Source organism: Salvelinus sp. IW2-2015, linkage group LG23 (genome assembly GCF_002910315.2).
Source record: "Salvelinus sp. IW2-2015 linkage group LG23, ASM291031v2, whole genome shotgun sequence".
NCBI classification, from domain to species: domain Eukaryota; kingdom Metazoa; phylum Chordata; class Actinopteri; order Salmoniformes; family Salmonidae; genus Salvelinus; species Salvelinus sp. IW2-2015.
In genome coordinates, this window is record NC_036863.1 from 33,286,776 (window position 1) to 33,304,191 (window position 17,416).

The 17,416-nt window shown below is 43.6% G+C and overlaps 1 protein-coding gene across 11 annotated transcripts in view; it reads left to right on the top strand.

The window, feature by feature from the left end:
* The first annotated feature begins 3,241 nt into the window (after positions 1-3,241).
* LOC111951207 (unconventional myosin-XVIIIa) overlaps positions 3,242-17,416 on the top strand; it is a 115,173-nt gene continuing 100,998 nt past the window's right edge. For 9 of the 11 annotated variants that reach the window (XM_070434565.1, XM_070434569.1, XM_070434566.1 and 6 more), the window contains exons 1-2: positions 3,242-3,357; positions 11,771-12,903. In XM_070434565.1, the coding sequence (XP_070290666.1) occupies positions 11,896-12,903 (1,008 nt within the window). In that variant the 5' untranslated portion in view covers positions 3,242-3,357; positions 11,771-11,895. The remainder of the gene's footprint in view (positions 3,358-11,770; positions 12,904-17,416) is intronic. The other 2 variants (XM_070434574.1, XM_070434575.1) reach the window with 1 other exon arrangement.

Here is a 17,416-nt window from a genome sequence, read left to right on the forward strand (position 1 = left end):
CCTCGATGACATCCTCATCTTCTCCCACTCCGCCCATGAACACATGCTCCACGTCCGACAGGTTCTCCAACGCCTCCTGGAGAACCAGCTTTTTTTWAAAGCAGAGAAGTGGGAATTCCATCGCTCCACCATCCCCTTTCTGGGTTACATCATCGCTGCAGGGATTGTACAGATGGATCCCGGAAATGTGAGAGCGGTGGTTTATTTGCCCCAGCCTATGTCCAGGGTGCAGCTGTAACGTTTTCTGGGATTCTCCAACTTTTATCGTCACTTTATCCGAGGTTACAGCACCCTGGCTTCCCCACTGTCTGCACTCACCTCTCCCAAGCCTCTGTTCACGTGGTCCCCAGCTGTTGACCGGGCGTTCCGGGATCTCAAACCCCGCTTCACCACAGCTCCCATCTTGGTTCATCCTGACCTGTCCCGCCAGTTCGTGGTGGAGGCCGATGCTTCGGATGTCGGAGTGGGGGCTGTCCTGTCCCAGCGTTCTGCCCTTGACCTCAATTTACATCCCTGCTCCTTCTTCTCCCACCGCCTCAACGCCACGGAGAGGAACTACGATGTGGGGAATCGTGACCTTCTCGCGGTGAAGATGATGCTGGAGGATTGGAGGCACTGGCTGGAGGGGGCAGAACATCCGTTCATTGTGTGGACTGACCACAAGAACCTGGAATATCTCCGCACCGCCAATCGCCTCAATTCCAGGCAAGCTAGGTGGGGCCTGCTGTTCACCCGGTTCAACTTCTCTCTCTCATACCGGGCAGGATCCAAGAATGTCAAGCCGGATGCGTTGTCACGCCGCTATAGCCCCACTGCTTCAACCTCGGAACCCGAGTCCATCCTTCCCACCTCATGCCTGGTGACGGCACTCAGCTGGGGAATAGGGAAGCACGTTCGTGAGGCACAGCGTTCCCAGCCGGGGGGGGGGGCCCAGATAACCGGATGTTCATTCCTGACGCGGTCCGCTCCTCGGTCCTGGAGTGGGCACACTCCTCCAGGCTTGCCTGCCATCCGTGCTCCCAGCGGACCCTGGCCTTTGTGCGACAACACATTTGGTGGCCTACCATGGTTCCTGACATCTCTGCGTTTGTCACCGGATCTGTGCACAGAACAAGACTCCTCTGCAAGCTCCGGCTGGTCTCCTTCAACCTCTGTCTGTCCCTCACCGTCCCTGGGGTCACATATCCCTGATGGCCCAGGTCATGGTGCAGCACGTCTTCTGGATCCATGGACTGCCAGTGTACACTGTCTCCGACCGGGGTCCTCAGTTCTCGTCCCGGTTCTGGAAAACATTCTGCACACTCATTGGGTCATCGGCCAGCCTCCGTGTTCCACCCCCAGTCRAACGGCCAGTCGGAGCGAGCCAACCAAAACCTGCAGACAACTCTGCGCTGCCTGGTCTCCGCCAACCCCACCTCCTGGAGCCAACAACTAGTGTGGGTCGAATACGCCCGTAATACGCCTTGCTCTGCCATTGGTCTATCGCCCTTTGAGTGTTTCCTGGGGTATCAGTCCCCGCTCTTCCCTGAGTAGGAGGAAGAGGTTGGCATACCTTCGGCCCAGATGTTTGTCTGTCACTGTCGTCATACCTGGAAGAGAGCCCGGTCGGACACCTGGACCCAGGCGTCGCAGATGTCCAACGCCGGCACCCCGGTCAACCTGGTGTGTGACCAGGTTGGACACCAGGGCTGGAGGGGGGGGGGGGGGGGGGTTATTCTACCTGCCCTGTTCACCGGACGTGCTACCTTGTCCCGGACCTGCTGTTTTTGCACCCTCTACAACCACTGTGATTATTATTATTTGACCCTTCTGGTTATCTATGAACGTTTTAACATCTTGCAGAACAATCTGGCCTTAATGGCCGTGTACTCTTTTAATCTCCACCTGGCACAGCCAGAAGAGGACTGGCCACCCCTCAGAGCCTGGTCCCTCTCTGGGTTTCTTCCTAGGTTCCTGCCTTTCTAGGGAGTTTTTCCTAGCCACGTGCTTCTACATCTGCATTGCTTGCTGTTTGGGGTTTTAGGTTGGGTTTCTGTATAGCACTTTGTGACATCGGCTGATGTAAAAAGTGCTTTACAAATACATTTGATTGATTGATTGATCTCGTTAATGTGAGCTAACCAACATGTATTGCTTCTGACATGCCACAATCCTGCTTGCTTTACATCTGACAGATATTTAGGTACCGTAGCTAGCTAGATAATAATGGTTTATGATAATTGCAATTTAGTTAATTATCTAGCTAGCTACCTAAGTGTAAAACTGAGAGTCTGGCTGTAAAAAGCAGCTAGCTAGCCAACTCGACTTTATCAGTTGTAGCCAAAATAGCTAGCTTGATACTCAGTAACGTGACCTTACCATGCTTTTCTGGACAACTGGACATTCCTCTCGCCCATCTCGGTTGACTCCTTCTTGTCTCTTGGTCTTCTTCTAGGTTCAAAACTATATGGCTGTAGTCCGATGCCTTATTGTCAAAAGCAACCCACCCGTAACACAGCCACCTCAGTGCAGGCAGGGAGTCAATGGCTCAGTGTTCCAAAACTSTTCACCTGTTTCTACGTCAAGCATGTTTCTTTGTGTTTTTATGGTGCACGTGCAGCACAGCAGCATATAATAGATTTTACCTCCAATTTCCCCTCAAAAAAGTTACATATCATATTGATACATAGCTATATGCGCTACATATTATTGTTTGGGGAGTGCTATTGTGGAACATGGCCTTTTAACATGTTCTGTCATTTTGAATGCAGCCCAGGCAAATGCAATTGATCAATGTGCCTTGGCATTGATCATCCAAAGTTGTTTCAGATACCAACCACATATGTTTGCTTGACACCCCCTCATTGTCATATTGGAGGAAGAAATACATAAATAAATGAAATAATATAAATGAATAAAATGAAAGAAAATGGGATGAATTATTTAAATATTTATTTATTTATGTGTGCAATCATTCATTCATTTATCTATTTGTATGTGCAATCATTCATTCATTCATTTATTTATCTATTTATATGTGCAATCATTCATTCATTAATTTATGTATCTATTTATATGTGCAATTATTTATTTATTCATATATTTATCTATTTATGTGTGCATTTATTTATTTATTCATTTAATTTTAATTATGGCAGGTTTGGTCCTCCATATGATCCCTCTGTCCCTATAGTCTATAGTCTAATCCCCAAACAAGCCAGTAGGGGTCACTGCAAACCAGCTGACAGTAAGTCATGCCTTAATAGACTGGACTGCCCTGCAACGGCAGACTGCAATAAAACTGCTGAAGCTACTTACAATCTTACTCAACCATTCATCGGACTGCTCACCAACACTAAACCAGCATATCACTGAGCGGTGAGTAACCTAATATTCGTTTTTATTTTTTAATTAGACCACGGTGTGTATGCTACATCTTTCTGCTCTCGATTAAACTGTTGGTCATGTGAAGCCACCAGTGTGATAAAGAATGAGGGCAAAGCAGCTTAAAGGGAGCGCATTATGACCAAGCTGTGACTACAGCGACAATAACCTCTCCACAGTGTTGGATACGAGTAGGCAATAATTCAGCAACAATGTATACATTCTGTCAGGAATATGTTGTTGCAGGTGTAACCGAACAGCCCAATGGCACAGACGTCCGTTCAACGTCTAAATTTGATTTACAATTGGTTGAGTTCTCAATTTAACATGAATTCAACGTGATATCAACAAAACGTGTCACCATGTCATTGGATGTAGGTTAAAAGTTAGGTAAAAAAAAAKCGAAATGCCCTTTCGTTGACTTTTTGCAAATCCAATCAGTTTTTCGCGTTGATTCAACATCACAGATTTTGGGGGGGTTGAAATTACGTGGAAATAACATTGATTCAACCAGTTTTTTTACTCTGGGTGGTTACGTTTATGTTAATTTGTTTGTAATTCCCACCAGATATATGGCTCGCATAGGCTATAGGCAATCATATCGCACATATTATATGCTACTGTTCATATTCAGTTTATAGGCTATCCTTTTGTTTTTAGATAGTGGTCACATTTGTCCATGCATGACTGCTTCTCATAGCAGTGCTGTGCGGCACGAGACGCATGGGGAGGGTCAGTAGCCTAGTTTGTGTAACTTTATTGATATGCCCAAGTAAATTGGAGAATGGCTGTGTCTTATTTATTTTTGTCAAGTGTGGTTTATCAATGTGTTGCAATATTAGAGATAACGCTGTCACCACTGTAATTCACTGACAGCTTTCAGCTGCAGGGCGTGGTTAGGGTGGAGTGAGGTGGTCAGGAAGTGAATGGCTTCTGATTCAGCAACTTGATTGGAAGATGAAGATCCGTACATGATCCAATATATGATGTTTTCAAGACAAATGGGAACTCTGTATAAAGGAAGGTCAAATCATGACATCTGTGATCTTTCAGGTCGGAAAGTCAGAGCTTTAGAAAGATGCCCGAATTAGATGACCGTTCAAAATTATTTTCACAGACGGAAGTCGGAGATATCTGAGTTCCCAGTTGTTTTGCGACTATAATTGATTAAGATTAGATAAAAGCCAGAACACTCTTTGGCCCCTCAGGACTGGGACTGTACCGGTCGGTGTAAAGGGAGTCTACTTCGGAAACCTTGGTTCCTTTTTCTTCGGGCACATTAGGTTTCAATGAAGGGTCAACAGGACACACTCTCTTTTGCTCTATCCCTCCCACTTACAACTTGGAAAGAACATTACTTGTGTCACGTCAATGGAAACTTACAAAAGTCATATCAGCATACCAACTTCTTTTGGAAACCCCACAGTAATCTGCCTGAAATTGTGGAACATCACTTGTAAGTGTAGTGGTTTTGAACAGTTTACTGCCAGAAAAGAAGCAACATTGTTATTTAATGAAAGGCAGCCTCCAACACATCTGATACCTTCACTACGACAATGGTGTCTGGTTGCTTCTACCTAGCCCTTGGTGATTTAAGTTAATTGACACATTGAAATGCATTGCTGTGTAAAGCTGACCCCTGACAGTTTAAAGGCCAAGTCCAGTCAAAATTCTGTTTTCCTATGTTTTGTATCATATTGTACAACAGCTGACGAAAAAAATTGATTAGTGTTATTTCCTGATAGTTGCTGGTTGAAAATAGAATCAACACAGGACCTTATAATCAGCAGGTTTGCATGGGCGGGAGTTTCGGCTTTCCATGGTGACATCACCATGCGGTAAATTGGTTAGTAGACCAAAAAGAAAGAGTTTCAACCAACCCCCTCTGCCAATAAACAGCTTGTTTTCAGGTTTCTCCTCCCCACGCAGACCACTCCCAGACTGTCCTAGCAAAAGTATTGCCTGAGAAAGAGTTTTTTTGCTAAAAAGCCATTTTTGCCAATTTGAGTGGAAATATATTAGTTAGGCACTAAATTGTTACTGAGAAATGATTTGATATTAGTTTTAAAACAGCTGCATTGGGTCTTTAAAAATGTTACTTGCATGTTCATGAGAGTACTTTTCTATATTCCAGCATAATATACTGTATCTTTAAATTGAAAGTAACTGCAAAAATGATCTGTTATTGGAAAAGAGGTTTGGAACTCTCTTTTATTATTGGCCTATTAAGCCACTTAAATATTAAGTCCCTTGTTTAGGGGACCTGGGTGATTCTGGTGCGGTTCCGACTGACATTTTCGCTTATAAATTGATCTGTGGACACCGTAGATCACATTTGCTTGCATTGAGCGGTAGTTATGGTTCCCACGGATACAGATGTATATCCAAAGATTTTTACCACTAATCCAAGATAGACCACAACCGGTTGTTTCCAATGGGAGCAAATTAATCATATCGGGCAGAACAATCAAGGAGGTGGGCAGAGCCAAGCACGAGCTAACGAGAGCCTATTAGCGTGTTCAAGCATCTATTTCCATTAGGGAACACATAGTCTGTGAAGTGCGTGTGCAATAACTCAATTAGCCCTTGCACTTCTAAACAGCACCATTTACATTTTTGGGGGGGAAAGCGTAAAGTGTACAAAACTTAGTCCACTCTGTTCGTAACAGATAGTAGTTTTGGGAACAGAACTGTATTGAGATCAAATGTTTAATCGATGAGAAAATGAGCAGAATGTCGACCAAAATCCATCTTGCTCCATATTCTCCCACTGCCGGCCACTGGGCTTCCTCTCATCACCATATTTGGTGCTGTGTGGAAATGCCAACCGGATGCTTCAGATTTATACATCCGGTGAAACATCTGGCTCATTGCAACGATTATGGATATACTGACAGGATACTTGTCTCTCCTCCCTAACAATGGGAGTTGTTGTTCTCATAGCAGCACTGTGGGCTGTCAAGCTCCTGCCTATTACTCTACTTGGATTGGTGGATACATCTCATTATGTTAACATTTTAAATTCAATGAGGGCTGTTGACGTCAACTCTCTGTATTCAATGGAGAGGGAGATGCTATACTACTAGCCTCGTGTCATGAATATGCATAGCCCTCTCGAGACAACTCGTATATGAAGTGTTTTTTCACAAAGTTGCCGGGATGTCACGTGTGCTACTTATATCAGTACACTTGTAACAACCTTAGCCCTATGAAACTTCTATTCAGTCAAATAAACCTCACGTAGCAAATAAGACATTTAGATTTTTTGTTGACCAAATTTGACTCTCATTGACCTCCATACAAAAACTCCTCACTTGGGTACCGAAAGAAACCTAACAATGCCACCTGCTATAGAAGACTGATTTTTGGGCAGAGTTGGGCCTCTCATGGCTAGAAGGGATCCAGCTTGTATCAAAATAACGTCAAAAGTTAATTTTATTGTTTGCGTTTTAGCTAACCCTGAACCTTTTCCTAACATTAACCTAATTATTCTAACCTGCTTTGTTAATTATCRTAACCTGCTACGAAAAGTAAAATCTGATGATAAATTCACAAAAGCTGGATTCATTCTAGCCATGAACCTTTTGGTCCTTTCTTTCGCTTAGCCTCTTCCTCTCTGCTCATTGTCTGTCTGTCTGGTATATTTTTTCTGACTGAAGTATGACATGTACTCTGACACCACTTGAAGCTGGGTGTCGCTCCTACAATTTCATTCTCTCTTCCGACTGTCCATTAACCTCTTAAATGTAAAGCCCCCATATTTGGGGACCCTATTCAATTTAGTCTAGTATGAGAACGGTAGCCCCTATCTGCAAAAGCAGGGTGTCTGCGGAAACCTAAGTATCTTGCCTATTGATCTGTACCTTCAAATCTTTGTGACTTACTATCATATATGGGCATACTAATTTCTAAGGGAAGGCCGAGCCGATGACCTCATTTAAAGTGGGCTGCGACCTACATTCCGGTTAGTGTTGTGAGCATAAACAAAATAAACACGGAATACGGTCATACACACTGAAAGACGYGACTCCACAGATCATGAGGATATTTTATTTGTCTGCCTGTGACCTACCGTTATTGATCACCAGCCCCGAGAGTCAAAATGTTTATTTTACACAACGTTTTCACCAAACAGCAAACATCTTACAAGGTGAGCTTCAATTTGGTCTGTGTTTGAGCTATAGCTACATGGGGGTATGAAATTAATCCTTAGGTTGGTAGAAACAAATATAGCATATTGACAATGTTATCTGATGATGTATGACTTAATGGCAACATCGAATGTCCACCTGTAGGCACATCTGCACATCTGTAGGCATCCATTACACAGGGGATTGGCTACTATGGCACCTTGACAGTCTTGTAGCGAATGAGAAAAGCTTTCCAGGGATATACAGTTGACCTGGGTGGGAAAAAGCAAGGCCTAGAACCTTTTATGCGTAATGCAAACTATTGCTACCTGGCTCAGAGATGAGACGCACCGAGCACACTACATTACATTGTAAACAGATTTCATCACTTTAGCATAAAAGATGGCTTCTCACGGGGGAATAAAAAGGTAAAAACTAAGAATATTGAATAGGAAGATAAAAAGAAGGTAGCTATGAATAAGTACACATGCATAGAAGCTTTGAATAAAATACTGTCTGGACTCGGATCAGGGGAGTGATTTGGACAACAATGAGGTTATGGACTTGCTTTCTAGAAGGATCCACTTTTAGATCTGTAAGCAAATTATTTTCATGACTTTGTATAGCTACTATTTACTATATGTATTTCATTTTTTATAAGTTGTCTACTTTTTGTGCTTTGAATTMAGTTTACATAGGCCTATGTAACAAGCAATTTCAATGTTATATAATTCCATAGTAGTTATTGTCTATGTTTCATATTAGTTCACTGTTTGATGTTCTAAGTTTCATCCTTGTTACTTTGGAGAGACTACTAAACTCTCATGGCCATTGTTTATTTGTGGTTCTCACCTTTGCATTGGTCTCCAAAGTGTTACTGTTTGCATTGTGTGTGTTCTTCAGACCCTCTTTGTGTCACTGTCAGATAACGTTTAGGCCCCCCCTGGGTCAAGGTCTTCACCCCCCACTGCAGTTTCAATCACCCCGTCTGATGGGTCTACATCCCCTACTCCGCGAAGACCCCTTTCCTCTTCAACCATCCCCACTGCAGGCCTTGGCACCACTCCCCTCCCTGCAAGTTCATCTGGAGCTGCGGTTGGCTGGGTGGAGATCTAGGCCTCAACAGAGGAGAGGCAGTGGAAGCAGCACAACAGAGGGATTTGATTTGATTTGGATCTCTTTTAGTCCCCATTTGGACTAATCTTACAAGAGTCCTTAAACATTTAAAATACAATTTATAATACGAACACATTTCCACATATAACACACTATTACAAACATACATAATGACCCAATAAATACTCAATCTAAAAAAAGATGAAACTAAGGACAGGTGGCATTGAAGATGAGGAGCCAGAACAATTTAGGTTTAAACCCAAATGAACAGAAGGCCCACAGATGGTTAGTGATGAAACATACACCCCTTACAGATGTTTCAGCTCTACTTTACCACCTCTGCACTGGGGATGCTAATTAGTAATAACAACAAGTATGGGGCCATGAAGTAGCAGGGGGAAGGAAGATGTCCTGGAAACCTGTCACCATGGGTGACATGCTCAACTACATTTCCTTGGTGATTTACATGGGACTGGTAAATGTATCAAGACTAGTTGACAACTGGAGTCTCCACTCTATCGGTTCGAGTTCCCCACCTCCATCATAAGTGAAAACCGATTCTTGACCATCAACCGTACTCTTCACATGAGTGACCCACAAAAGGATCAGGGAATGTCCAGAAGAAGGGGGCTGCAGGGTATGATCGTCTTGCAAGAGTCAAGCCCCTTTATCATGACATGGTGGAGGCATGCAAAACTTACTTCCAGCCTGCTCAAAATCTATCTATAGATGAGCGCATGGTTGCCTCAAAGGTTCCAATTGGCTTGAAGCAATATATGACAATTACGTCAACCAAATGGGGCTACAAGCTCTTTGTGCTAGCCGATTCAGCCTCTGCCTACACATGGAACTTTTTCATTTATGAAGGCAAGGCGATCACACCCACAGGGAAGGGCCTTAGTTATGACTCTGTCATGCAGCTGATGGACTTCCCCTTACTTGGCAGTGGGTACAAGCTCTTTGTGGATAATTTGTATACTAGTCCCATGCTTTTCATAGACCTCCTGAACAAGAAAATAAGAGCTTGTGGCACCATTCGTCCGAACAGAATCTTTTCCCCCAAGACCAAGGTAAACGACATGACAAAGACAGTGGAGAGGGGGACCCTACGTCGGATCAGGACTAACAAGCTGCTTTTTGTGAAATGGAAGGACACTAGAAGAGTAACCATGCTCACCACACAGCATAAGGTATTCAATAACAACCATGTCTCAAGGAGGGTGAAACATGCCAATGGGGCATGGGTGAGGAAGAATGTCCCCATTTCTGTGAAGGACTACAATGCCATCATTGGGGGTGTCGACCTATCTGATGCTCTGATAGGCTACTACCAGYTCCTCCACAAGACCAMGAAGTGGTAAGACCTTTTTTGACCACTTTGTGGACATTGCTACAGTAAATGTTTTCATTCTCTACAAGCAGATGGCCAAAGCAAAAAGTCAAACCCTTCTCTCCCAGTTGGCCTTCTGAGAGCAGCTGGTGTTGGAAATGGCTGAATTTGAGGCCCAAAGCAACCTCACAACCATCATAAGACCCCCCACTCAAGGTGAGCGCCACTATCCAACACACATGCCAAAAGACAAAAGGAAGAACTGCAAGCATTGAACAAAACACAGGGGGGAAAAAGGAGGAAATGCCAGATCTTCTGTGCGAAATGCCAGTTTGCTTTTTGTTTCCTGGCAGAGAGGGACTGCTTCAAAGACTACCACGACATGCACAAGAATGGTGAAAGTGAAATCTAATAATTTACACCTGTGATGTAAAACAAATGCCATTTTGTAAATAGTTCAGCTTATTTCTATTTTTGCACCTTCTTTAATAAAGGACAATTGTGTAACCAAGTTTGTTTGATAAGACATTTTTATATATGTTTTATGTATACTTGATCTTGTGTATTCTGAACTATGTAACTCCTATCTTCTGATCATTTCCTCATCTCCCAGATGTCTTTCCAAGTTTTGGCATGTCAGAATCATGTAATTACACATGAATAGCAGTTATTTTTGGGTATGTCTATTTAGGTGYAAATCTACATTTTGCCATTACGTTTAAGAGGTTAACTCCTGGCTGAACCCTACTTCACAGCGACTGACAAAGCACATGTCTGCAATCCTTACATGGTAGCACAGCAGGTTTCATCACTAGCAGGTCGATTTTATAGCCAACTTGATCAAAGTAATCTAAAATAATTCATAGATTTTAAACCAAAAACACTTTCTGTTTGTCATAGACAGACAAGATTAATATGAGATAGAAGGAGAGTTCCTAACAAGTTCAGGAAGCCAAGCCAGAGCTCGGTGTGATGTTCACAACAGTGGGGGCAGACATTTTGATCAAGAGAGACCTTTAGAAAATGTGCAAATATGTATTTTACAGTTATAAGAAAGGTGAAATCTTATACTTAGCCATTTTATAATTTTATTATATTTAGAAAGCTTAAGTCATTTCAAGCCTTATTCATTACAGTTTTGTTCAATAGGAAATACATATAAAATATTTGCATCATATTTGTACTGTGTAGCTAATGTCCTCAAAAGGGACTACACCTCAGCAATTTATACACATTTTTACAAGAAAGATTTTTACCTTGGTGTATGCAGCATTACTAGTTATTGTTTATAGCCCTGTTATGCAAAAAAAAATACTTATGGGGATTACTTAGATTACAATTTAGATTTACATGATGTCATCTTGTAGACCAAAATCGCAATCCTACAAAAACTGGCGGAAATTTAATGTGGTCTTTTCAAACAGCTCTTACACTAAAAGGGCATGATCATCATTTTCACATGTTCACTGTAACATTCCAACCTCATAGTGTGGATATACTGTATATAAAACACATGACAATCGTGATTTTGTCTTCACTAGGCCTTTAACATTCTTAATAAAGAAATTGGAAATAACTATTTCACTCGTATTGTAATTATAGGTCATATTTCATAGAAATCTGGAAACACTGAACAGCTACTTTAAATGAGCCTAGACATTCCCGGGTAACAAACACTCTCTCTGTCATGAGTCATCGTCTCTAGCCATGGGTATGATCTGTAAGGATATCTCATTGCCATTGTATTGGATGATTGTTGGATTATGGCCTGGCCAAATACTTACTTGACTGTCTCTTCTCTCCTCATGGCCCCTCTGATTACATTTCAAAGTGTCACCCAGATGTTTCCATGACCTGGGTCAAAAGCGTGAACTGATACTTCACTTGTGTATGGAACCTCCCCTGGTGTAAACTGACACAAACCAACCTTGAGGGGGTTGCTATTTGGAGCCAAATATGTTCCATCTGATTAAGAAAGACAAGGATGAGAGGAAGAAGGAGAAAAAAGACAGGAAGGACAAAAAGGAGAGGATGTCCCAGGCAGAGCTGACGAGTCTGGACGAGATGAGCCAGAGGCGGGGCTTCTTCAATCTCCACCGAGGAGGCTCTAAGAGGGACTCCAAGATCAAGCTGGAGATCTCCAGCCCCATCCCTATCAAGGTGGCTAGCAACACAGAGCTCAGCCTTACTGATCTAGATGCTGATCGCTTCAGTAACCGTGGCAGCATGGTCCTGGACCTGGGCCAGGTGAGTGCAGCCAGCTCCAGTGATGACATCAAGGGGGAGGGGGGACAGGACCCCCATCGCATCTCTGTGAAGGAGCGGGCGGCCAAGTTCGGTGGTCTGGCCAAGCAGAACTCCCAGGTGGGCCAGATCATGAAGCCCTTCTCCCAGATGAACAAAGAGGAGAGTGCCTCTGAGGCTTCCACACCAAGCTCAACTCAACCGTCTCCCCAGTTAGAGAACAAGGTGAACACCTACCACAGACAGGCTTCCCAGCAGCATCCCCAGGTCCACAGCAGGGCTGGGAAGAGGGTTCACATCCCAGAAGTGGTGGAGAAGACCTTCCCTGCAGACCTGCGACTGCCTGGCGTCATGGCTCCACCTATGCCTGAGCCCAGGGAACTGGAGCTGCAGCGCCGCAACACAGGAGACTTTGGTTTCTCCTTGCGCCGCACCACCATGTTGGACCGGAGGTCTGACGGTGGGGTCTACCGGAGGGTGGTCCACTTTGCTGAGCCTGGAGCCGGGACCAAGGACCTGGCGCTGGGTCTGGTGCCTGGAGACAGGTTAGTGGAGATCAACGGGCACAACGTGGAGAATAAGAGCCGGGACGAGATCGTGGAGAAGATCCGTCAGTCTGGGGACTCTGTGAGGTTAAAGGTTCAGCCCATCGTGGAGCTGAGTGAGCTGAGCCGCTGCTGGCTGAGGAGCAGTGAGGGGCTGCGCAGGGAGGCCTACGATGTAAGTACTTAATTTATCTTGCCTTTTTAACCTTTTCAACCAAGGTGCTGCCAGTAATAGATTCCACATATCAGTGGACTCTGCTGAATGCTGATGACTGTGAGTCTGTACCTGAGAGAATTTGTGAATGGCCTGTTGGAAAAGGCCAGTTCCTAATGAGGAAGTGTGGTATCTTATTATCTTACACTGCACATGCTCTGTGCTGCTTTTATCATTTTAAGTTTCTAAACACAATTTTTCAGCAATCTATCAAACTCAATCACTACCTTCCATTGAACTGAACTGTGTGTGTCAGGAAGAGTTGACTCTGTTTCTGGACCTGTATATCCAGTTGATGACTAAATACTGTTGAAGTATTTCGTCATCATTAAGAGAAGTAGTGTTTACCTTCCACACTTGTCTCACTTGGGAATGTGAAGCATGGCTGTACTGCCCCATACTGAGTGGGTTTTCTCATGTTTGGCATTCATCAGCAGGGATGCCTGCCTCTCAGTTAGGAAACCAGTAAGCACAGTACTGCAGTGCCTTCGGAAATGATTCATCCCCTTGACTTATTCCACATTTTTTGTTCTCATCCATTTACACACACTACCCCATAATGACAAAGTGAAAACATGTTTTTAGAAATTTTGCAAATGTATTGAAATGAAATGCACATGTGTCATTTACATAAGTATTCACACCCCTGAGTCCTACTTTGTAGAAGCACCCTTGGTGGCGATTACAGTCTTTTGGGGTAAGTCTCTAAGAGCTTTGCATACCTGGATTGTACAATATTTTCAGTATTACTTAAGTGCCTTGTTGCAAACAGGATGCATATTTTAGAATATTTTTATTCTGTACAGGCTTCCTTCTATTGACTCTGTCATTTGGGTTAGTATTGTCGAGGAATTACAATGTTGTTGATCCATCCTCATTTTTCGCATATCACAACCATTAAACTCTGTAACTGTTTTAATCTCTGAGCAGTTTCCTTCCTCTCCGGCAACTGAGTTATGAAGGACGGCTGTATCTTTGTAGTAACTGGGTGTTTTGATACACCATCCAAAGTGTAATGAATAATTTTGCCATGCTCAAAGGGATATTCAGCGTCTGTTCACACATCTACTAATCGGTGCCCTTCTTTGCAAGGCATTGAAAAACCTCCCTGGTTTTTGTGGTTGAATTATGTGATTTGTTAAGCACATTTTTACTCCTGAACTTATTTAGGCTTGCCATAACAAAGGGGTTGAATACTTATTGACTCAAGACATTTCAGCTTTACATTTTTTATAAATTAAAACAAAATTCTACAAGCAAAGTTCCACTTTGACATGATGAGGTATTGTGTGTAGATCAGTGACACAGTGTCAATGTGATACATTTTAAATTCAGGCTGTAACACCACAAAATGTGGAAAAAGTCAAGTGGTGTGAATCACTTCTGAAGTCACTTTACATTGTTCCACAGTCACCTCACAGAGAGGGGGACACGTTTCTCTCTGTATGCCGGGTGTCTATCACAGTGACATCATTTTTTTTTTTTACCAAAGCCCCATATACTACCCACCACTGCGACCTGTATGCGCTCGTTGGCTGGCCCTCGCTACATATTCGTCGCCAAACCCACTGCCCCCAGGTCATCTATAAGTCTATGCTAGGTAAAGCTCCGCCTTATCTCAGCTCACTGCTCACCATAGCAACACCCACCCGTAGCACGCGCTCCAGCAGGTATATTTCACTGGTCATCCCAAAAGCCAACACCTCCTTTGGCGCCTTTCCTTCCAGTTCTCTGCTGCTAATGACTGGAACGAATTGCAAAAAGCATTGAAGTTGGAGACTTATATCTCCCTCACTAACTTTAAGCATCAGCTGTCAGAGCAACTTACTGATCGCTGCAGCTGTACACAGCCCATCTGTAAATAGCCCAACCAACTACCTAGCTCATCCCGTTTTTGTTTTTCTGCTCTTTTGCACACCAGTATTTCTACTTGCACATCCTCATCTGCACATCTATCACTCCAGTGTTAATTGCTAAATTGTAATTACTTTGCCACTATGGCCTATTTATTGCCTTACCTCCTTACTTCATTTGCACACACTGTATGCATATTTTTCTATTGTGTTATTGACTGTACGTTTGTTTATCCCATGTGTAACTCTGTGTTGTTTTTTGTCGCACTGCTTTGCTTTATCCTGGCCAGGTTGCAGTTGTAAATGAGAACTTGTTCTCAACTGCCTACCTGGTTAAATAAAGGTGAATTAAAGTGTGAGGAGCTGCCTTCAGTGGAGAGGCTTGATGACGCTGTCCTGTGTGTGTCTGGTGTATGTAATCCCATACTCCCCTTCCTACCTCCCCCTTTGACTCCAAACAAAGGCGAGCTGGGGGGGGGGGGGGTGTAGGACAATAGCACAAAGATTACAACAGCCCCATGGCCATATGTTGTTGCAATAACAAGCGAAGGCCCGGTTTGCAGTTGTCTCCAATCTCATGGCATGAGTTTTTGGTTCAAGTTGCACCTGTCTCTTATACACATCTAGATGTGTATAAGAGACAGGTCCTGTGTGTGTCTGGTGTATGTAATCCCATACTCCCCTTCCTACCTCCCCCTTTGACTCCAAACAAAGGCGAGCTGGGGGGGGGGGGGGGGGTGTAGGACAATAGCACAAAGATTACAACAGCCCCATGGCCATATGTTGTTGCAATAACAAGCGAAGGCCCGGTTTGCAGTTGTCTCCAATCTCATGGCATGAGTTTTTGGTTCAAGTTGCACTGCAGTAGTTACAAGAGAAGCATATTGTTATGGTTTTTATAAGGATTTGATGGACTTTTGGTCAATACTCTATGCTCTGTTCATATAGGGAGTCAGTGTGGCAGTTGAAAGTGTGGCTAAAAGCTCTGTCCTGCCCCTCCCTCTTCTAACCTTTTAAACCCCACACACTTGTCCCATGTTCCTGTGTAGCAGGTCTTTCTACTGTTATCTCTCTGGTAGGCTACCAGAGTAGGACTCCTGTCATTCCTACTCTTTTCCTCCTCTCCAACAGTTACTGTATATGACAAGATTCCCCAACATTTTACTATCCACTTTTTATTACTCATGATTAGGTCCTAATCAGGTCCGTTTGTTGTGTAGAGATACAGGGACATCATCACTAATTCAAGGATCCTGCTGACTCATAATACATGGTCTAAAATGGAACGGGAGGTTTTTTGCTTCCTCGTGTGAAGAGGAAGTGAAGATCACAGCTCCTTTTTATTTTCTATTAGACTGGTGGTACGTATCCATGTCAGTCACCAGAGGGTTTGTTATTCTGGTGCCCAATGCCTGCTGCACACAGGGCTTCAGTAAGAGTCTGAATACAAGCCTGGGGAAAATCACTCAAATCTACAGACTAAATGTGAGAAGGGTGTGCAGTCCGAGCCTTTGCCCCTCCCTGGACAGAGTATGCATTAGTCTGTATCCTGGTTCACTACTATGGCAATTCTGAGGTTCTACCCAGATGTGTGCCCTATCTTTCACACCCCCTGCTGGGTCAGGGCAGTGGGTATGTTAGCTAAGAAGCTTATTCCCAACCACCCAGCAGGCCCATGCTCTCTACAGACAGATGCCACACTGACTCAGGCTCCAGATAGACCACTGACTGGGGTATTGTTGTCAGGTTTAGTAGACTTAGCAGAGCAGCATCAGACAGGTCTGGACTGGTCTTCTGATTTACATAATGTGCTGTACTTGATCATATCCTCTTTTCATACCCTTGTATTGTGGCCATTGTCCTCTTGGTTTTGTACAGCAAGCTGTGGGTTGGTATTGAGTTGTGCTGGGAATGTGTGACTTTCTGCAGATGGTTAAAGGAGCTGGAGGGGGAATTTACAATCACGTTGTGTTAATCAGAGAGTTTAGAATGGATTGGGGAGATGGATCTCTAGCTAAGTGCTAAAGAGAGGATCTTTTCTCTGGTTGCTGTACCACTAGATGTCATTTTGAGAATATTTATAGTATCAAAGTCCATTTCCTTCTCTTTTGGCAAGGTGTGTGGAATGTTGACTTTCTTCCTGCATTGCCCAGGAATGTGGACATTGCTCTGTACTGCTGTCTACCTAGAGTCTACATTTAAAAATAGAACTGCACAGAATACGGCACTGTCCATTTGATTTCACAATTCCTCAAAAGTATGTGTTCATACATGTATCCATATTGCCAGTGTGACCACATCACCACCGCTAGTTAAATGGATGGGGTTGGTTGGGAATGTACTTTGTGTGCCTCTGGACTGCACATAAACAAGCAGTGTGAAGGTGTTGTGTTTCTCGTTACTCTCCCATAGCCACCACCAGTACGCAGGCTTGACAGGCAGGATCCACACACCTGGCAACCAGATGCTCAGAGGCTTACACATAAAGGCACTGTGAACATTGTAATATACTTAGCATCATATTTGTTTTTATTTTTGGCCCCTTTTCTATTGTTATATATGTTATATTTTTTATTTTTTACTGAGTGTGAACGTAACTAGAGTTGTTTCATGCCAAAGCT